The sequence below is a fragment of the Conger conger genome, chromosome 17 (genome assembly GCF_963514075.1).
Source record: "Conger conger chromosome 17, fConCon1.1, whole genome shotgun sequence".
Classification (NCBI taxonomy): domain Eukaryota; kingdom Metazoa; phylum Chordata; class Actinopteri; order Anguilliformes; family Congridae; genus Conger; species Conger conger.
The window spans coordinates 7,491,977-7,512,357 of NC_083776.1; the positions used below are offsets into that span (position 1 = coordinate 7,491,977).

General features: G+C 48.1%; 2 protein-coding genes across 3 annotated transcripts; both read left to right on the plus strand.

Annotated features, from left to right (window-relative positions):
• The first annotated feature begins 4,033 nt into the window (after positions 1 to 4,033).
• cfap97d2 (CFAP97 domain containing 2) lies at positions 4,034 to 6,483 on the plus strand. The gene is made up of 5 exons (XM_061227241.1): positions 4,034 to 4,140; positions 4,625 to 4,705; positions 4,883 to 5,001; positions 5,116 to 5,293; positions 5,689 to 6,483. Exons 1-5 carry the CDS (start codon positions 4,045 to 4,047, stop codon positions 5,803 to 5,805), a joined length of 591 nt encoding a protein of 196 aa, XP_061083225.1. The 5' UTR covers positions 4,034 to 4,044; the 3' UTR covers positions 5,806 to 6,483.
• Positions 6,484 to 7,501: 1,018 nt separating this feature from the next.
• On the plus strand, positions 7,502 to 16,735 carry upf3a (UPF3A regulator of nonsense mediated mRNA decay). 2 transcript variants are annotated; one of them, XM_061226775.1, is made up of 11 exons: positions 7,502 to 7,669; positions 8,324 to 8,430; positions 8,959 to 9,065; positions 9,302 to 9,400; positions 10,184 to 10,294; positions 10,844 to 10,899; positions 12,012 to 12,170; positions 12,517 to 12,662; positions 13,389 to 13,695; positions 13,936 to 14,013; positions 15,609 to 16,735. In XM_061226775.1, the coding sequence occupies exons 1-11, from the start codon at positions 7,529 to 7,531 to the stop codon at positions 15,765 to 15,767; spliced, it is 1,470 nt and encodes a 489-aa protein (XP_061082759.1). In that variant the 5' UTR covers positions 7,502 to 7,528; the 3' UTR covers positions 15,768 to 16,735. The 2 variants fall into 2 exon arrangements, with proteins under 2 accessions (XP_061082759.1, XP_061082760.1); XM_061226776.1 differs by lacking the exon at positions 13,936 to 14,013.
• Positions 16,736 to 20,381: the final 3,646 nt, after the last annotated feature.

Sequence of the window (20,381 nt, forward strand, 5' to 3'; positions counted from 1 at the left end):
CAATGTAATGTAATGTAATGTAATGTAAAGACACGGATAGCTGGCCCCAACAGCAAGAAACCTCTGGTCCAGGACCCGTCTGGTACAGGACCCGTCTGGTACAGAACCCGTCTGGTACAGAACCCGTCTGGTACAGGACCCCTCTGGGTACAGAACCCGTCTGATACAGGACCCCTCTGGGTACAGAACCCGTCTGATACAGGACCCCTCTGGTACAGAACCTGTCTGGTACAGAACCCCTCTGGTAAAGAACCCGTCTGGTACAGGACCCCTCTGGTACAGAACCCCTCTGGTACAGAACCCGTCTGGTACAGAACCCGTCTGGTACAGGACCACTCTGGTACAGAACCCGTCTGGTACAGAACCCCTCTGGTAAAGAACCTGTCTGGTACAGGACCCCTCTGGTACAGAACCCCTCTGGTACAGAACCCGTCTGGTACAGAACCCGTCTGGTACAGAACCCGTCTGGTACAGGACCCCTCTGGTACAGAACCCGTCTGGTACAGAACCCGTCTGGTACAGGACCCCTCTGGTACAGAACCCGTCTGGTACAGGACCCCTCTGGTACAGAACCTGTCTGGTACAGAACCCCTCTGGTAAAGAACCCGTCTGGTACAGGACCCCTCTGGTACAGAACCCCTCTGGTACAGAACCCGTCTGGTACAGAACCCGTCTGGTACAGGACCACTCTGGTACAGAACCCGTCTGGTACAGAACCCCTCTGGTAAAGAACCTGTCTGGTACAGAACCCCTCTGGTACAGAACCCGTCTGGTACAGAACCCGTCTGGTACAGAACCCGTCTGGTACAGGACCCCTCTGGTACAGAACCCGTCTGGTACAGAACCCGTCTGGTACAGGACCCCTCTGGTACAGAACCCGTCTGGTACAGGACCCGTCTGGTACAGGACCCCTCTGGTACAGAACCCCTCTGGTAAAGAACCCGTCTGGTACAGGACCCCTCTGGTACAGAACCCGTCTGGTACAGAACCCGTCTGGTACAGAACCCGTCTGGTACAGGACCCCTCTGGTACAGAACCCGTCTGGTACAGGACCCCTCTGGGTACAGAACCCGTCTGGTACAGGACCCCTCTGGGTACAGGACTCAGAAAGCTGCCCCAGTGTCTGATCGTCAGACTCTACGCCCCGGCGCCAGAACGTGTCGCGTCCTCGTGGAATTGAGCAGAAATAAGCGTGACCTTGCAGCACTGAGGACAATTATTCTACCTGAGGACAAAGCCCATCACAGAAGCACAGCACAGCTCTCATAACGAAAGGCTTTTTTTTAATAACAAATGAAGACATTTTCATTTAAAACTCCACGAGTGACAATTTACAGTAGAACTGCCTCATCTGTTACACTGTTTAAGTCTTACCTCTTCAAAGATTGGGATTTGAAGTTGAAGCTGTGGGTTTAGTTAGTTCAAACGAATCTTCCTAAATCCCACGTTGTCCTGAACGATGCATAATGCCCAGTCATGTACCTTAGCCACTAGTCCACAGACTGCCCCAGTCATGTACCTTAGCCACTAGTCCACAGACTGCCCCAGTCATGTACCTTAGCCACTAGGCCACAGGCTGCCCCAGTCATGTACCTTAGCTACTAAGCTACAGGCTGCCCCAGTCATGTACCTTAGCCACTAAGCTACAGGCTGCCCCAGTCATGTACCTTAGCCACTAGGCTACAGGCTGCCCCAGTCATGTACCTTAGCCACTAGTCCACAGACTGCCCCAGTCATGTACCTTAGCCACTAGGCCACAGGCTGCCCCAGTCATGTACCTTAGCTACTAAGCTACAGGCTGCCCCAGTCATGTACCTTAGCCACTAAGCTACAGGCTGCCCCAGTCATGTACCTTAGCCACTAGGCTACAGGCTGCCCCAGTCATGTACCTTAGCCATGAGACTACAGGCTGCCCCAGTCATGTACCTTAGCCACTAGGCCACAGGCTGCCCCAGTCATGTACCTTAGCCACTAGGCCACAGGCTGCCCCTAGACACCACAAAAGGTAGCAGTGTCGCACAGCGCTGAGGGTTTCTCACTCAGAGGCTGCAGGTTGGAGTCCCAAGTGGGGCACAGACATTTCACCACAGAACTAAAGGCGCTAAATGTGAACACCTTCCACTAAATCCTCCATCCACATAAGCGCTTTATAGGTCACAGATTTACAGCTGTGTTAGTCTCTCTGTGTACGAGCACCTGCTCCATGCCTGACATGTGACAGATAAGGGTGTGTCGTCTGCAGTGAGACGGGCGATGTTTCTGAGACGGAGTCCAGCAGCACTCACCATCAGCTACATCCTCTGCTAGTCTCCTCAGCTCCCTGGACAGATCAACCAACCACAGCCTGCAGCCTACGGGGGAGAGAGGAGCAGCATGAACAGCCTACGGGGGAGAGAGGGGCAGCATGAACAGCCTACGGGGGAGAGAGGGGCAGCATGAACAGCCTACGGGGGGGAGAGGGGCGGTATGAACAGCCTACGGGGGAGAGAGGGGCGGCATGAACAGCCTACGGGGGGGAGAGGGGCGGTATGAACAGCCTACGGGGGAGAGAGGGGCGGTATGAACAGCCTACGGGGGAGAGAGGGGCAGCATGAACAGCCTAGGGGGGGGAGAGGGGTGGCATGAACAGCCTACGGGGGGGAGAGGGGCAGCATGAACAGCCTACGGGGGAGAGAGGGGTGGCATGAACAGCCTACGGGGGAGAGAGGGGCGGCATGAACAGCCTACGGGGGAGAGAGGGACAGCATGAACAGCCTACGGGGGAGAGAGGGGCAGCATGAACAGCCTACGGGGGAGAGAGGGGCGGCATGAACAGCCTACGGGGGAGAGAGGGGCGGCATGAACAGCCTATGCAGCAGAGGAGCATCGAACAGGAGCGGAGAGCAGGAGCAGAGAGCAGGAACAGAGAGCAGGAACAGAGAGCAGCAGCAGAGAGCAGAGAGCAGGGCCGCGGTCTGCATGCGGGGGCCACCTCGCTCCCGTCGGTCCCAGCAGAACGAGGGCCGCGGCGTTAGCCGCTCTGCTCAATCCCCAAACGATTTCAGAGAGACCGGCCCGCGTCTCCTTCCCCTAAAGCCACAGAACCCCCCTCCTCGCCCACAGCGGCTCCTGGTCCTACCTGACGCCGGGCAGCTCAGCCTGGTTCCCGTCCCGTCCGCGAGCCCCCTTCCCCCAGCCGAGGAGCAGAGACGCAGCCGAACTTCCACACTGGAGGAGGAGAGGCACTCTAAATGGGACAGCGAGAGACGGTTTTTTTTTATCATTTAAAGGAAGGTGATCGCGAAGCTCTACTTGTTTTTTATTATTAGCGGAGAGGCACAGAAGCAGGACCCAATCCTCTGTGGACCCAAAGCGCACAGGTTCCACCCCCCCCCCCCCCCCCTCACTGTGGTACAGCTGCACAGCCACACACCAAATTAAGCACAAAATAACACGCGCTTAACGAGGAGTGTTTTGGGCTCAACATGCTGTACAAAACAATCAATCTGGGCAAACAGTAGCACACCCAACACACACAAAACACACAGAAAAATCTTTTAAAAGCTCATGTGTTACAAATAGCACCTACTTCTATATATAGGCTAGCTGAACTTTTATACACACAGACCAGAGCAGTCAGGCAAGTGGAAGGCACTGTGCCAAATTAGCAGCGTGCACTGCTCATAATAAGCTCAGGTCCCCGGTGTGCTGCCGCGGTTATAACCAGGTCGCTTCAAGTAAACACCAGCTGTACAACAGGGCTGTGTGAAATGCGTACAGTAAAGCGCACAGATACCACCTTAGGTAATAGCAGAATATAAAACCGATGTTGTCATGAAGTGACCTTCATAATTATTACACACACACACACACACACACACACACACACCACCTACGGCGAATTAACACCATTGTCAAACTTGTTTTACAAGTAAACAGTTTGAAAAGGCTAAAACAAAGCCATTCATCAGACTCCAGCGGCTGCCATGGCAACCCCCATACACAACCAGCGCTAAAGTGCAAAGTTGGTGCAGTGTCAGAGCGGTCCCAAGATTAGCGCGAGGCATGCAGCACCGAGCCTACCAACCCGTCCTTCCGTGCGGAAACAAATACCTGCAGCTGAAATGGGACAGGACCGATTACCAAATGCACAGGAGCAAGGTACTTCTGGTTGAATTATTACCGAGATTATTGTAGGCTATTGATCTTTGTAAGCTTCTAAAGCTTCTAAGTGTTATTACATCAACTGATTTTAAATAATAAAACACAAAAATTGAATTCAAAATGGCTAAATAATGAATATATTTTGCGTGCAAATACTTGTGGCCCTTTATAATGTGTTTATCTTCGTGTTCATGGAGGGACACAAAACCCAAGATTAGTCAGAATTATAACTAAGTAACTTATGTCTATTGAGCAGTAGGCTTTTCAAGCAGCGACATTAACCGTCGTTCGTAAATTGATAGATAAGAGGTTAAACATACTATTTTTCGTGCACGTATAACTTCCCACTCAATAGTTCCCGATGTTATGGTATTCGTCGAGGTCTCCAAGTCTAGATTCAAAAAAGAGAAACTTGAAATGGAGAAACTTGTCTTTAATTGAACATGCATCGACTCCTTTAATGCATTATTTTCCTTCAAAGGTTAAATATGCAAAACCAGAAATACGCACAGACGCGCCTCGAACGTTCGGTCACCTTCAACTCAAACTAAAAAAGCTGAAGGTAATTCATGTCGAATTCTTTCACGGATTTGAGGCACACTTCTCGTCATCACCACCAGATAGCGCCAGCGCCTCAGCCACAATAAAGCTAAAACTAATTTTTGTCCAACTAATAAAAAGTGAATGTTACATTTAATATTGTATCAAGTGAATTGGTTTCATTTCATTTACTTAAAAGCTTGAAGAAGAACGTATGTCTATAATCCAACGTGATAACAAAACGCTCCTGGACAAGATGTCGGTCATAATGAGAACAACCGGACGAATTGACAACAAAAACGAGTATGAGACAAGAAGGTAACCGATTTGCACGCACGCGCGCGGCCCTGGTGGGTTAAAAGGTGATTAAAAAAAAAAAAACTCCGAAACATTGCGTCCTTTCTTTCTGACGTTACCTCGCTTTTGTGGCAGTTTGAGTCGCGAGAGGCGGCAGCAGGAACTGCGCCGCGTCACGCAGGAGAACCGGGAGATCGGCGAGCGCTTATCGCGCTGCGGGCCGAAGTACAGCACGCGGGAGTGGCACGAGGACTGGAAAAGAGCCGAGGGGTACAGGGACAGCATCGCCCGCTATCCCCGCGGCGCGACCCAGGTACTGTACCTGCCCTACATATTCACTATTGAGACATGCAGCTTTAATGAACGTAATTTTAGGCTATGTTTTTCCACAGAGAAGCTGAAACCTCTTGAGTCAAAGGATTCAGCCTAACTTTGTATGTGTACTGTGACCCTTTTCTGCTGAATTTGAGCCAATACACATGAAATGTAATGTGCCTATAATAATCAACAGTATTCAAGATTCTCGCTTATATTGATCCGACAGTTTGTATGTTTTTTTTTTGTATGACAACCAGTTTAAGTTGAACATTCTTCAAGTGTATACTCTTTGAACTTGTCTTGTGATAATAATCCAGTTTAATAAACCCAGTTCTACACCCTGGTGCGTTAACAATATCTGTCTGGGTCACTTTCATTTTGTATTTCTAGACTCCAAAATCCATAAAACAGACCAAGGAAGGAAAGGGGGAGAAATCTGTTAAGAAGCGGAGCAGCCGCGAGAAAGCGGAAACTGACGAGCAGAAAGCGCCCGATGCGGACACATAGGACGCGGAGATCAGAAACAGCGCTGAACACGACAGAATCACCCAGGAGTGACATAACTGCACATGTATATGGAGGATGGGGAAAAAAACATCGCAAGAACGGCTGTTTTTAATTGCACTGTAAATGCATAATTGTGAAAAAATTGGACATTAAGTATTAACTAAAGTATTTGCCGGCTGACACAAATTTTAGACAAACATGGAACTTGGCTCACAGTCGTGAGTTGAGAATTATGTTTCTATCAGACATTTTTGACAAAAATTAGTTATGTTGTTTATAGGTTTATATATTTATATGTTTGTTTATAGCCTACTGCATACATGTGTATAAACTGTTTAAAAGGATGAAAAAATGCTGACTCTAAGAGTCTTATCTGTGGCCCATTCAATCTTTCAAACTCTGTCTCAAAACCGCAGATAGAACCAAATTCTCAACTCACAAGATGCAAAACGTACAGCCGATATTTACATGTTTTGTCTTTTTAAAACCATCATTATTATTGTTTATTTGTTCTCAATTATTCAGCTGCACATAACTTGTGTGATGAGGGCTACCATTTCTTCATATATATTTCTTTAGCAATGTCGGAGATACTTTTACATTTTATATCTTCAAAACCATATATTATAAACCAATATTTTGTTGATGTAAGAATGTCAATAAAAATTGAATTGCTTACTCTGAAGTCATGAGATCACACACCCCATTTTAGATGGCCAAAAGTCTTCTAACCTTGAGAAAACAAACAAACATAAACAGGCCACATAATGAACAGAGAAGGCTATTCACCTGTGCTCAGGTGTAATGAGAGCTTTAATTAACTGACCGTCTGGAGGCCTGTCCTGGATTATGAGGTCTCCCAGAGACCCGTACCAGGTCACACCTGTCCCCTTCCATCTTGTGTGTGAATAACGATACATCGCCAACCAAACATATTCTGAAAAGGACAGTCGCCACAAATAGGCTAAAAACTATTTTGCAAATAGTCACAGTGGAGCAAGATTTCCCGATTGTACCCTGCAAGTACATGAATGTTCTCTTCGGGTATAAATTAGTACATTTCCCAGGCCAAAAAGGTACAAAAAATTATATATTACTTCCCTGGGCTACAATTCTATAGGGTACTGCACCAGCGACAAGCATTTGGGAGGGAGGGGATATATACAGTCAGGTAAGTATATACGGACAGTGATTATATTATCATAAATCAGTTTATTTCCGGAGAAGAGTGTTCTGTTCCTGAAGCCTCAGCACTGAGCGGTTGTACTGTAATCGTTATTTCAGATGAGTGTCCCGTGATTCTGTTTGTGGCAATGTGTGATCTGCTCCTGTCAGGACCAGTAGACCCCCCCCCCCCTCCCTCCCTCCCTCCCACAGGGGTACACGGACTGGGCTGCACCCTGACTCATGTCTGGGACACCTGTTCAAGACCAGGGGCAGTTCATGATCAGGACAATTTTGCCAATAAAGAAATGCTGTCATGATCATAAAAGCATTATAAAGAACTTCACACACACATTTTATTTTATACGATTTGTGAAACAATTTGAATGACTTCATCACTATATCGTTCATCTAGCATGAGTTCATGATAATACGCATAATGCGTATATTATCTGCCCAGCCGCGTACGCAACACCAATCCACGGACAGCTCGCTTCAGTATCGCGGTATTTGGAGAGGAGTTCTCGCGAGAGGGCCGCCTCGCAGCAGACGCAGAGAGATGAGGGCGGAAAATGACTTTCTGATCGAAGGCGGGGAAAGAAAAAACGTCGACATACAGTTTAGAGACCTTCCAAGGGAGCAGGACAGTGTCACGACAAACCCCAAGCCCAAAGAAGAGAAAAAAGAAGTTTTTACGAAGGTACGGATGTGCATTTCCACCGAACTGGTTTTACGTGCGGGCTTATGGTGGGGAGGTCGGATCAGCACCATAGACAGCGAAATTGCGTAGACGCCACCGTGCAACTTGGAGCGCGTATAAACTAAATTAATGTTTGCTCCAGGGCTGGAAATAATGTGGTCTAATTCGACGAAGTGCATCTCTCCTTGCAGACTGTATTAACACGCACTGGCGTTATTTAAGCACGAAATAGCCGTGCGCTCTTTGCACAATTGCTAGCTCGTAATGTGATCAGTTTGTGCAGAGAAGCAACCGATTAGCTTTAACCAGTGACGATGATCCAAACGCAGCAAAATAACATTCTTTCTTTGATTGATGTCCAGGTTGGCTATCTATATAATTGCATTTAATGAACGTGAAAATACGTTGTTTTATAGTTAACTTGCATATTTAGCCACCAAGTGCAGCGAGGTAACGTGTTACGCTATTACGTTACGTAGCGTTAATTCTGTGACAGCTCGGGTCGATTGACGTTGGAACAGGTATCGCAAATTTCCCAGACGTGATTTCTGTGTTTACCTAATTTGGACATTCTTCATGTACAATGTGGCGTATGCGGCGCTGTAAATGGCGTTCTGCGCTAAGGCAGTCCGCATCATATTTACTCCTTCACAGGTAATTCTTCGGCGATTGCCACCCAGTCTATCAAAGGACCAACTGGAAGAGCAAATCAGCCCGTTACCTGCTTACGACTATTTTGAATTCTTCTCAGCCGATCAGAGGTAAGTTGGACACATTTGCTCATCAGAGCAGTGCATCAATCCATAAATAAAATGATTTTAGTCGTTAACATATTGGGTCGATGAGTCTTTTATATAATCGTTCCCTACTCGACATTTTAAATCCAAATGGCGGCCACAGTTCAAAAGACGAATAATTCCTATACAGAGTACTGGTACTTAACCTGTATCGCTTAATTACATATCTGGGTATAAATTAACGGTTATGCTCGGAACTCAAGTGTTCGGACCTCAAGTGACCTGGAAAGAGAGCCACTCAGAATAAAGTCTGTTGATATTGCCGGGCATGCAATGAAAGCGTTATAAGGTTTGAAACGCATTGCGCGGTATTACATCAGCAGCGCTCTTCCCAATGTCACACCGAAGCTTATTTCCCAAACCGTTATGCCACACAGCCGACTGAACAGGAATGTGTAGCACTTGTATAAATGGCTCTAGCGATATATAAACGAACAGGGTGTCAGCGTGGTTATCCAAACAGACTGTGATGTACATTTATGTCTTCTGCAGCCTTTATCCCCACCTCTTCTGTAGAGCATACATTAATTTCAAAAACCCAGAAGATATTGTTCACTTCAGAGACCGATTTGATGGCTATGTATTCATCGATAACAAAGGTACAGTAATCTTAACGTTTTCACATAAGGGGGTGTAATAATCAACATAACTTTGCAGAATGTTGTTGGACCATCTTTACGTAATAAGAATGAAATGTAATTGTTAAATCTGCATATTGTGGTAAGATAAAATGTGTTGTTCTTCATGATTACTCAGTTTAGTTTTTGGTGGAAGAGTAGAATTGTCCGAGGCTGATGTAAACGCATACCTACAGCACGTTTTTCACTTTCTCCAGGTCAGGAATATCCGGCCATTGTAGAATTTGCACCCTTCCAGAAAGTGTCGAAGAAGAAGCTGAAAAAGAAAGATGCCAAGGCAGGAAGCATTGAGGAAGGTATGGTGTATTTCCCACAAAAGAGCTGTGCTCTGCGTCTGTGTGTCTATATGTGTCACATTCTGTAGACTCTGGGCGCTGAGACTCTGGGCTCTGAGACTCTGGGCTCTGAGACTCTGGGCTCTGAGACTCTGGGCTCTGAGACTCTGGGCGCTGAGACTCTGGGCGCTGAGACTCTGGGGGCTGAGACTCTGGGGGCTGAGACTCTGGGGGCTGAGACTCTGGGGGCTGAGACTCTGGGGGCTGAGACTCTGGGCGCTGAGACTCTGGGCGCTGAGACTCTGGGCTGAGACTCTGGGCTCTGAGACTCTGGGCTCTGAGACTCTGGGCTCTGAGACTCTGGGCTCTGAGACTCTGGGCTCTGAGACTCTGGGCTGAGACTCTGGGCTCTGAGACTCTGGGCTCTGAGACTCTGGGCTGAGACTCTGGGCTCTGAGACTCTGGGCTCTGAGACTCTGGGCTGGGACTCTGGGCTCTGAGACTTCGGGCTCTGAGACTCTGGGCTGGGACTCTGGGCTCTGAGACTCTGGGCTCTGAGACTCTGGGCTCTGAGACTCTGGGGGCTGAGACTCTGGGGGCTGAGACTCTGGGCTCTGAGACTCTGGGCTGAGACTCTGGGCTCTGAGACTCTGGGCTCTGAGACTCTGGGCTCTGAGACTCTGGGCTGAGACTCTGGGCTCTGAGACTCTGGGCTCTGAGACTCTGGGCTCTGAGACTCTGGGGGCTGAGACTCTGGGCTCTGAGACTCTGGGCTGACATCCCGCCTGCCTGTCTGACCTACAGATCCGGAGTACAGGAGGTTTTTGGAAAACTACTGCTGTGATGAAGAGAAGGTGACGGCAAACCCAGAAACTCTGCTGGGAGAGATCGAGGCCAAGACCAGAGAGCTCATAGGTACTGTGTGAGTGCGCGTGTGTGTCTGAGTGTGTGTGTGGGAGAGAGAGTGAGTGTGTATGTGTGTGTGTGTGTGTGTCTGAGTGTGTGAGAGAGAGTGTGTGTGTGTGTGAGTGCAAGTGTGTGTCTGAGTGTGTGAGAGAGAGTGAGTGTGTGTGTGTGTGTCTGAGTGTGTGAGAGAGAGTGTGTGTCTGAGTGTGTGAGAGAGAGTGAGTGTGTGTGTGTGTGTGTGTGTGTGAGAGAGAGTGAGTGTATGTGTGTGTGTGAGTGTGAGTGTGTGTCTGAGTGTGTGAGAGAGAGTGAGTGAGCGACTGAGTCTTGTGTGTGTGAGTGAGTTAGTGTGAGTAAGTGTGTGTGTGTGTGTGTGTGTGTGTGTGTGTCGGAGTGACTGAGTGTGTGTGTGTCTGAGTGAGTGTGAAAGTGTGTGTGTGTGTGTGAGAGAGTGTGAGTGAGTGTGTGAGTGTGTGTGTGTATATACAGTATTTGTGTGTGTCTATGTTTACCTCTCATGACATCACTGTATTCCTGTGCTATATTGCTCTGTTTCAGCCCAGAGAAGCACACCGCTCCTGGAGTACATCAGAAACAAGAAGCTGGAGAAGCAGGTCATTACCCAATACTGCTGTGATATGAAACACCCCTCACTCAGACAGGGGCCAAACTGAGAAACACACAGCCCTCACTCAGACAGGGGCCAAACTGAGAAACACACAGTCCTCACTCAGACAGGGGCCAAGCTGAGAAACACACAGCCCTCACTCAGACAGGGGCCAAACTGAGAAACACACAGCCCTCACTCAGACAGGGGCCAAACTGAGAAACACACAGCCCTCACTCAGACAGGGGCCAAACTGAGAAACACACAGCCCTCACTCAGACAGGGGCCAAACTGAGAAACACACAGCCCTCACTCAGACAGGGGCCAAACTGAGAAACACACAGCCCTCACTCAGACAGGGGCCAAACTGAGAAACACACAGCCCTCACTCAGACAGGGGCCAAACTGAGAAACACACCCCTTAGTCAGACAGGGGCCAAACTGAGAAACACACAGCCCTCACTCAGACAGGGGCCAAACTGAGAAACACACAGCCCTCACTCAGACAGGGGCCAAACTGAGAAACACACAGCCCTCACTCAGACAGGGGCCAAACTGAGAAACACACAGCCCTCACTCAGACAGGGGCCAAACTGAGAAACACACAGCCCTCACTCAGACAGGGGCCAAACTGAGAAACACACAGCCCTCACTCAGACAGGGGCCAAACTGAGAAACACACAGCCCTCACTCAGACAGGGGCCAAACTGAGAAACACACAGCCCTCACTCAGACAGGGGCCAAACTGAGAAACACACAGCCCTCACTCAGACGGGGGCCAAACTGAGAAACACACAGCCCTCACTCAGACAGGGGCCAAACTGAGAAACACACAGCCCTCACTCAGACAGGGGCCAAACTGAGAAACACACACTCCTCAGACAGGGGCCACACTGAGTCAGCACGCTGGATATTCCCTGCATATACAGTGTATGCCCCGCTCTACCGTGACTTTAATAACAGCAGACAGTACATATTCTGAGCCGAGCGGCTCTTCATCGTTGTGGATAAGGGCGCTCATAAGGAGGCGCTGAGGTGCTGATGAGGAGGTGCTGGTGAGGAGGCGCTGAGATGCTGATGAGGAGGTGCTGATGAGGAGGTGCTGATGCTCCTCTGCAGAGAATCCGGGAGGAGAAGCGGGAGGAGAGGAAACGGAGAGAGGAGGAGAAGAGGAAGCGGCGGGAGGAGGAGAAGAGGAAGCGCAGGGAGGAGGAGAGGAGAAAGCGCAAGGAGGCCGAGAAGCAGAAGAAGCTCGCCGAGAAGGAAATCAAATTCAAAGTTTGTCCTGGTTTCTGCTTTTCTGAGATGCGTGCACCAAACAGAACTTCTTTGTTCCGCATTTTAAACCCGCGGTGGTGTGCCACTCGCTCCGCATGAACTGAAACTGAGCCTCAATTTCACACATTTTTACAGTTAACACAAGCAAGAATGGCATATTCAAATTCACTAAGGTTGCTGTATAAAACTCAAAAGACCTGATATATGATGACATTTAGCACTCCAAAAGCAGCTCCAGACTGGAGCACGTACACATACCACAACCCATCATTCCTCATGTTTATTTGTGTGTCTACATTAGTATGCTTAGGCTGGGTAATGAGAGCGTCCATTTTGACTGCTCCAGCTGCTGAAGAAGTGTGAGCAGGACGAGGACGTGGACTCAGACAGGCTGAAGGACCGCGGAGACAGTGGAGACGCAGACACTACCAAACTGGACAAAACCTCAGCACACACCAAGGCCAAACACCCGGACAAGGACGCAAAAGACAAGTAAAAACTGTGTGTGTGTGTGTGTATGTGTATGCATCAGGGTGTGTGTGTGTGTGTGTGCATCAGGATGTGTGTGTGCGTGTGTGTGTATGTGAGTGTGCATCAGGGTGTGTGTGTGTGTGTGTGTGTGTGCATCAGGGTGTGTGTGTGTGTGTGTGTGCGTGCGTGCGTGTGTGTGTGTCAGGGTGTCTGTATGCGACTGTGTGTGTCAGGGTGTGTGTGTGTGTGTGTGTGTGTGTGTGAAACAATCACCTGTACCTGTACATACAGAATGTTGTGCATGTCATTCCAAGAATAATATTAAGTCCTGTGTGTCCACATAATTATTTTGGATTCAAATACTTTTCTGTGCTGGATTGATCCAGTGCAATTGAGCCAAGAGGACCAGAAGGTGGGGTTTGCACTTTTGAGAGTATTTCATGAATTCCAATACACCAGACAAGTTCAATAAAGTGTAGAAAAGTATTTGAATCCAAAACAATTACGTATTTGACCCAGGTCTGTTTCTGAGTGAGACTGTGGCAGTAAGCCTCTCCCTAGAGGTCAGGTAACAAACTGCACCCCGTTTCTGTGGCAGTAAGCAGCACTCTGTCTCCCCCTAGAGGTCAGGTAACAAACTGCACCCCGTTTCTGTGGCAGTAAGCAGCACTCTGTCTCCCCCTAGAGGTCAGGTAACAAACTGCACCCCGTTTCTGTGGCGGTAAGCAGCACTCTGTCTCCCCCTAGAGGCCAGACAGAGAGCGACAGGGAGCAGCGGGATCACGGGCGCAGGCCGCGGGAGAAGGAGCCGGGCGGGGAGAGACACCGCGGCCGCGAGGAGACGCGGAAGCGGCAGAGGCACCACTACGAGTTCGACAAGTTCATGCGCCGCAAGGAGGAGACCAAGTGGGGCAAGGGCTACTGCCAGGACCGCGCCAAGAAGGAGGGGCTCCCGCACCACGCGTACGGGCCCTGCCCCGACCCGGGCGCGGAGAAACCGGCCAAGGGCGGCCGGGAGGACGCGGCCAGCAGGAAGGAGCGGATCCGCAACAAGGTACGGCGCCCGCCCGCCCCCCAGCCCTGCACGGCGCGTCCGTGGCTCGGCTGGTGTGTGAAACTGATGTTGCTCTTGACTTGATGGCTGTTGGCTTCGCCTCAGCGCCGCAGTTCTTGCCGCCTGTTGTTGAACCGGCTGCGCGGTGTAACTTAGCTCTTCTGCGTAGAGTTCGCTTAGCTGTGACCGCTGCCATGGCAACGCTGGGCGGACCTTTGACCCCGGGCACGTGTCTCCCAGTCTGTGTTAGCGCATCAGGAGAAACGGACCTCCCAGTCCCAGGGGCCAGACCAGATAGCGGGGGCTGTGGAAGCCAAGGTACAGCCAGCCCCCGGGCGTCACACCAGGGCGGGGGGGGGGGGGGGGGGGGTCACTGCACCAGGCTGGGAGGCTCCATCCAGACCGGGGGGGGGGGGGGGCAGCCTTGCTCCTGGAGAGCCGCAGGGTGGGCCCGTTTGACCGTCACTCTGCTCTCAGTCCACCAGTGACAGCGGCCCGTTCCGCAGGGAGCCCTGTCTCCCCCGGGCTGCCCCACCGCACCCTGCCGCTCTCCAGGCCCGCCCCTGATCCAGGCCCACGTTGTTGACAGCAAAAGAGTCAGCCTGACGAACCCCAACAGTCTGCCTGGCAGCGCGACCAACTCAGTGTCTGAATGAGGCCGAGGTGATGTTTCGCACAGAAGGCACATTGTAACTGGTGGCTGGGAAACCAAATCATGAAAATGTGAGATTAAATCTATATATTTTGTTCTTGGCATAGAATGACAAAATACAAACCGGGGTTTGCCACTTGAGTAAAATCTCTTTTAAAACTGCGATCTTCTTTTGTTGTCAATAACTATAGCGATGGCATCACTTGATATATTGAATTGCATTTTGAATAAACAACTGAGCGGAATATTTTGGAATTGCCTACGCTAAAGTAGATGGTGACCGATCCAGTCCACTCCGGCTCATATAAACTCTAGCTATTATTTCAGCACAGGAACAGGGAAACACAGTCTGGAACAGGAACAGGGAAACACAGTCTGGAACAGGAACAGGGAAGCACAGTCTGGAACAGGAACAGGGAAACACAGTCTGGAACAGGAACAGGGAAGCACAGTCTGGAACAGGAACAGGGAAACACAGTCTGGAACAGGAACAGGGAAGCACAGTCTGAAACAGGAACAGGGAAACACAGTCTGGAACAGGAACAGGGAAACACAGTCTGGAACAGGAACAGTGAAACACAGTCTGGAACAGGAACAGGGAAACACAGTCTGGTACAGGAACAGGGAAACACAGTCTGGTACAGGAACAGGGGAACACAGTCTGGAACAGGAACAGGGAAACACAGTCTGGAACAGGAACAGGGAAGCACAGTCTGGAACAGGAACAGGGAAACACAGTCTGGTACAGGAACAGGGAAACACAGTCTGGAACAGGAACAGGGAAACACAGTCTGGAACAGGAACAGGGAAGCACAGTCTGGAACAGGAACAGGGAAACACAGTCTGGAACAGGAACAGGGAAGCACAGTCTGGAACAGGAACAGGGAAACACAGTCTGGAACAGGAACAGGGAAACACAGTTGTATGTCTACACTCATATCCTCCTGCAGGGGGTGCAGTCTTGTCCAAAAAGGGCCAGTGTGGGAGCAGGTTTCTGTTTTAAACCTGATTCTACTCATGAAGGTCTTGATTGAGGATAATGATCAGTTGATTTGTTGAGTCTGGGGTCGTAGCGCTGGACTAAAACACGCAAGCCCTTTTTGGATAAGACTGGACGCCCCTGCTGCAAAGCAGTGGATTCCTTGTTGTGTGAAAAGCACAGGTGATAGCAGATCCTTGTTGTGTGAATATCACAGGTGAGAGCAGGTGAGAGCAGGTGAGAGCAGGTGAGCTCGCTCACGGCACTCCTCCTCTGTCGCAGGACCGGCCCACGATGCAGCTGTACCAGCCAGGAGTGCGCAGCCGCACCGGGGCGGGGTCGGGGGTCGCGGACTGCTTCAGCACCTCCCCGGAGTGGGGGGCGGAGCCCAGGTACGAGGTCGTCATGGGAACCGGCTCGGAGAAAAGCGGGGACGAATAGGCGCAGCCGACGGCCCCCGCGGACCGACGCGGGACCCGCTCCCTCACGTGCGTGTGAAACAGCGCCCGGCCCATCGACCGCTCTCCCACCACGCCGCTAACACTTCACAATACGGTCACATCAGCTCACATTCACCAACATCGTGGTTAATCATGAAGTAATGATACACAGACATATATTCACATACATACATTAAGCAGCAACGTCAATGACCCTTTTCAGCAGTTAGTAGTTAACAAGTACATTAATGTGTCGGTTACATGATTTATACATTACGAAAACAGATTACGAAACTAGCTCACCGTGAACGAATACCTTAACTTTTTTTTTTATTATTATTATTATTCCAATTCGAATTAACTAATGCAGTTGTTAACATTAATTATGAACAAATGCTTCAAATAAAGCAAAATGTAATTAACTTTTCATTAGCTAGTAGTTAACAAATGCATCAATATAGGAGTTGACTTGACTTTTTGCATTGACAAAACATAATTAGTCGATTAACAAATACATTAACTGTTTTTGTTTTTTTTATTCCAATATGAATTGTAGTAGTTAACATGAATGAATGGTGTACAAATGCATTGACAGAACTGCAGAAAACTGTGACCTTATTGTAAGGTGTTAAGGCTGGCATGTTATTTTCATCGGATACAAATGTCCTGCATTTTTAGCTCAGGCGATAAACACGCCCTCTGCTCTCGCTTTGCTGTAACTAAGCCGTGTATGAGCTTCACGCCAGAAGCCACTGCCTGAGAATAGTTACATTTCTATACAGTAACAAAGTGTGTTTAGGCCTGGAGGACTGAATCATGCCCTTAAACAAGAAAATCGATCCGATTTCATGAGCCCCGAGGGTGGAATTAAAGGCATAAAAACAGCAGTGCCCCAAGTCACTGACTTCACGCCCTGTCTTTTTAAAGGCCATAAACACATAAATGACATGATTTCAAACATAAAGGAGTTAGGTGAGGGTGGGGGTGGGGGTGGGGGCACAGGAAGGTCTGAGCAAAGTGATTAATCATTAATCACAGCTACAGCTGGTGGGACATTTGTAGGAATCCTCCAAATCCTGACGGTTTATACGAAATGCACTTAGAGTAACATATTTAACTGTGTCCACCACATGCCTGTCCATAGCTATGGAATACCTCGAGATTAAGAAAAATATTATTTTTCATATTTTGTAGTTAACTGGAGCAGATTCCCTTGGCTGGCAGAGAATTTATTAATTAAATATATGACTGTTTATCCTGAAGAATATATATTCAGCACTGACATGTCTGTTTAATTAAAGTGTTCATAACCTACATAATTGAATATAGAACTTTTGGGATACGTTCATACCCTTGTGCATGATGCTACAGTAGGCAGTCCTATTTCCATGCTCTGTTCCCCTAAATATCCCTAATGAAGTGACATCCTTTATTTTTTACAACCATCTTCAATTGTGTATTTCTTGGAAACATAATACTTTGAAATCAGTGTGTATTTGTGTATTGAAGAAGGGTGATATATTTCTAGATCCAGTTTGAAATAGTATTTATCCACGAGCCAAGAAGAAGAACACTTTTAGTATTCATTATCCTCGGAGGAAGCTATGATCAGAGTAGAGTTTAATACAAGTGAGAGTATTTTAATTTTATATACAGTGTGCATGATTTTCTACAAATTGGTGACATTTAAGATTCAGTTAATGCCAGTGTTGTGATGCCAGCCCAGGGTGAAGCCTTAGCTATAACATGCACATTACAAAAGCATATTGTTATATTTAAATGTTTATTATATAATTATGCTTCATTAACTTTCAAGAATTTTATTAAAACACGACAATGTGCAAATGTTTCAGAGGTCAGTGAAAGTGGCTAAAGTGAGTAATGAAACTGTGTGTTTGTGGCTGACGTCTTCTGGGAAAAACAATAAACATGTTTATGTCATCTTTATGTTTATGTCATCTTTAAGCAGTGATACGTTCTGTGTGGCCTGGTCTGCATTCAATGAAACTAGAGGTGTGATTCCTCATTGGTCAAAATTTGCCCTCACCACCAAGGACAGGGGCAACAAGGCTTAATCTGTTCTGAGGTGCAAGATGGGAGTTGAAGTTCACAAGGAGATGCCGTGTTATTGTTGGCTCACTAGCAGTCAGCTAGCTGTGAACTTCATTTCTCATCATCCTTTGCAGAGAATTGCCTCTGACCAAACTGCTGGGAATAGCTGGAGCTGACCGGATTAGCATACAGCTGTTAAAACTCCTCCCCTTTGAAAATGGAGAAGTGTGGAGTTTTGCATGACACAAAAATCCATATGCACAAAAAATAAAGTCTCAGAGAGGGATGTTTGTCTCTGGGAGAGATGTTTGTCTCAGAGAGAGATGTTTGTCTCTGGGAGAGATGTTTGTCTCTGGGGGAGATGTTGTCTCTGAGAAAGATGTTTGTCTCTGCAGCATGAGGTCAGGTGTATTTTCCCTCTCTGTCGGTTAGTCAATTGGTTGAAATACTGATAAACCACTAGGTGGCATCGAGCAGTACAAAATACTGCCCCCATTTCCCTTTTCTATTTTGGTATGTGGCTTCCTTTATGTGATTTTTACAAAAGATGTTACAAGCACTGGATGAATTTACCTCACACACTTCTGCACAGTACTGAAGTAAACACTGTTTCTGCCTCTTGAACGAAGACTAATTCATTCATTTATTCATTATCCTAACTCGCTTATCCTGAACAGGGCCGGAGGGGGGCTGGAGCCTATCCCAGCATGCATTGGGTGAAAGGCAGGAATACACCCTGGACAGGTCGCCAGTCCATCGCAGGGCACACACACGATTCACTCAAACACTCATACCTACAAGCAATTTAGACTCTCCATTCAGCCTAACATGCATGTCTTTGGACTGTGGGAGGAAACCGGAGTACCCGGAGGAAACCCACGCAAGCACGGGGAGAACATGCAAATTCCACACAGAGAGGCCCCGGCTGCCTGGGATTCGAACCCAGGACCTCCTTGCTGTGAGGCTGAATGAAGACTCAATTTCTTCAATTCTCTTTAAAACTCAAATCCGTCAGGTTTTGTGTTTTTTCATTGTTTAGGTTTTGTCTAGTTGTTAGTGTTTCCATGTATTGTCACCCTCTATGATTTCCATTGTCTGTCGGTCTCCCCGTTCATTCATTATTTGTTTCACCTGTGTTTTCACTTCCTGATTGTTTCCCCACACCTGATTGCCATTCCCTCTTGTTAAACCCCTCTGCTTGTTCAGTTAGTCGCCAGATTGTTATGCGTCTTATCCATACTCTCCAGTGTTTTCTGATTGATACCTGTGTTACGTTCTCAGGCGTCCAGGGGTAGGAGGGAGTACGCAACAAAATTATAATGAAATAAAATGACCGGGAGGATGTATTTGAGCGTTATGGGAGTGAAAAATGATCGAACAAACCAGGTTTGAGGTGCAATAAGTGTATTTACAAAATTACAGTGGCGGTGCTATTTACAGTTTTCAAACAAATATTCACACGACAAAGACACATGGGGTACGAGGCCAAGGGACCTGGGTGTTGCCAAATCAAGTAAATTAACAAAACCAAAGAGAGCTAAAAACAAAATACATATTAATTGTTCCCTGAACAAAATAATATATCTCTACTCTATAATCAAAAGTACATAGGTGGCAATCACCCCTTTCCTAAGGTGTCTAAACAATTGTTCACCCTACGTGCAGCAAGTGTATAGAGGCCTCTGTCTTACCTGCCCCAGGGCCTACACACGGACAACCACATTCACAGGAGTAGGAGAACAGATGAACGCACATACACACAACAGGGTTCTCAAGCGAATGAGCAGCCAAGTCTAGCATAGCCCCCTATAGGGCAGCCAACACACAGTTTATATAAGCAGAGGAGGGACATGATTACCCTATGTACGAGACAAAGCATCTGCCAAAACATTGTCCTTACCTTTTTTATGTTTTATTTCTAGGTTGTAACTTTGTATGATTAGTGACCAACGCATTAATCTCTGGTTTTGATTATACATTCTCGAAAGAAAAACTAAGGGATTATGGTCGGTGTATATGACAACCGGGACAGAGCTGGATCCAACATACACTTCGAAATGTTGCAATGCCAAAAGTAAGGCCAGTGCTTCCTTCTCTATTATAGAGTAGTTTAGCGAACTTCCGCGAAAAGAAACAGATGGGGTGATCAATTCCGCCTGCGTCTTCCTGCAGTAGCACAGCTCCAGCTCCCAAGGCGCTCGCGTCTACCTCTAACTTAAACGGCAGCGCGAACTCCGGAGCGGCGAGCACAGGAGCACTGCACAACAAGGCTTTGACGCTTTCAAAGGCATGTTGACAATCTTGTGTCCAAACAAACTGTCTTGCCGAACTGAGCAAACTTGTCAGGGGAGCTAAGACTGAAGAAAAATTACGGCAAAAGCTACGGTAGTAGCCAGCCATTCCAATAAACATACGCAACTCGCGTTTGGTCGTAGGTGCGGGAAAATTGGTAATGGCCATAATCTTTGCATTTACAGGCCGTACTTTACCCTGACCAACCTGCTTCCCTAAGTAGATGACAGTTGCTTTCCCAAACTCGCATTTGGCAAGGTTGACAGTTAGC

Bases quoted from the DNA above. Each gene is read 5' to 3' on its own strand.
- cfap97d2 (XM_061227241.1), top strand. From the start codon at position 4,045: ATGCAGCACCGAGCCTACCAACCCGTCCTTCCGTGCGGAAACAAATAC. The intron at 4,706-4,882 runs GTAATTCATGTC...TTTACTTAAAAG, and splicing joins TCAAACTAAAAAAGCTGAAG to CTTGAAGAAGAACGTATGTC. The intron at 5,002-5,115 runs GTAACCGATTTG...CTTTTGTGGCAG, and splicing joins AACGAGTATGAGACAAGAAG to TTTGAGTCGCGAGAGGCGGC.
- upf3a (XM_061226775.1), top strand. From the start codon at position 7,529: ATGAGGGCGGAAAATGACTTTCTGATCGAAGGCGGGGAAAGAAAAAAC. The intron at 9,066-9,301 runs GTACAGTAATCT...CACTTTCTCCAG, and splicing joins TGTATTCATCGATAACAAAG to GTCAGGAATATCCGGCCATT. The intron at 13,696-13,935 runs GTACGGCGCCCG...CGTGTCTCCCAG, and splicing joins AGGAGCGGATCCGCAACAAG to TCTGTGTTAGCGCATCAGGA.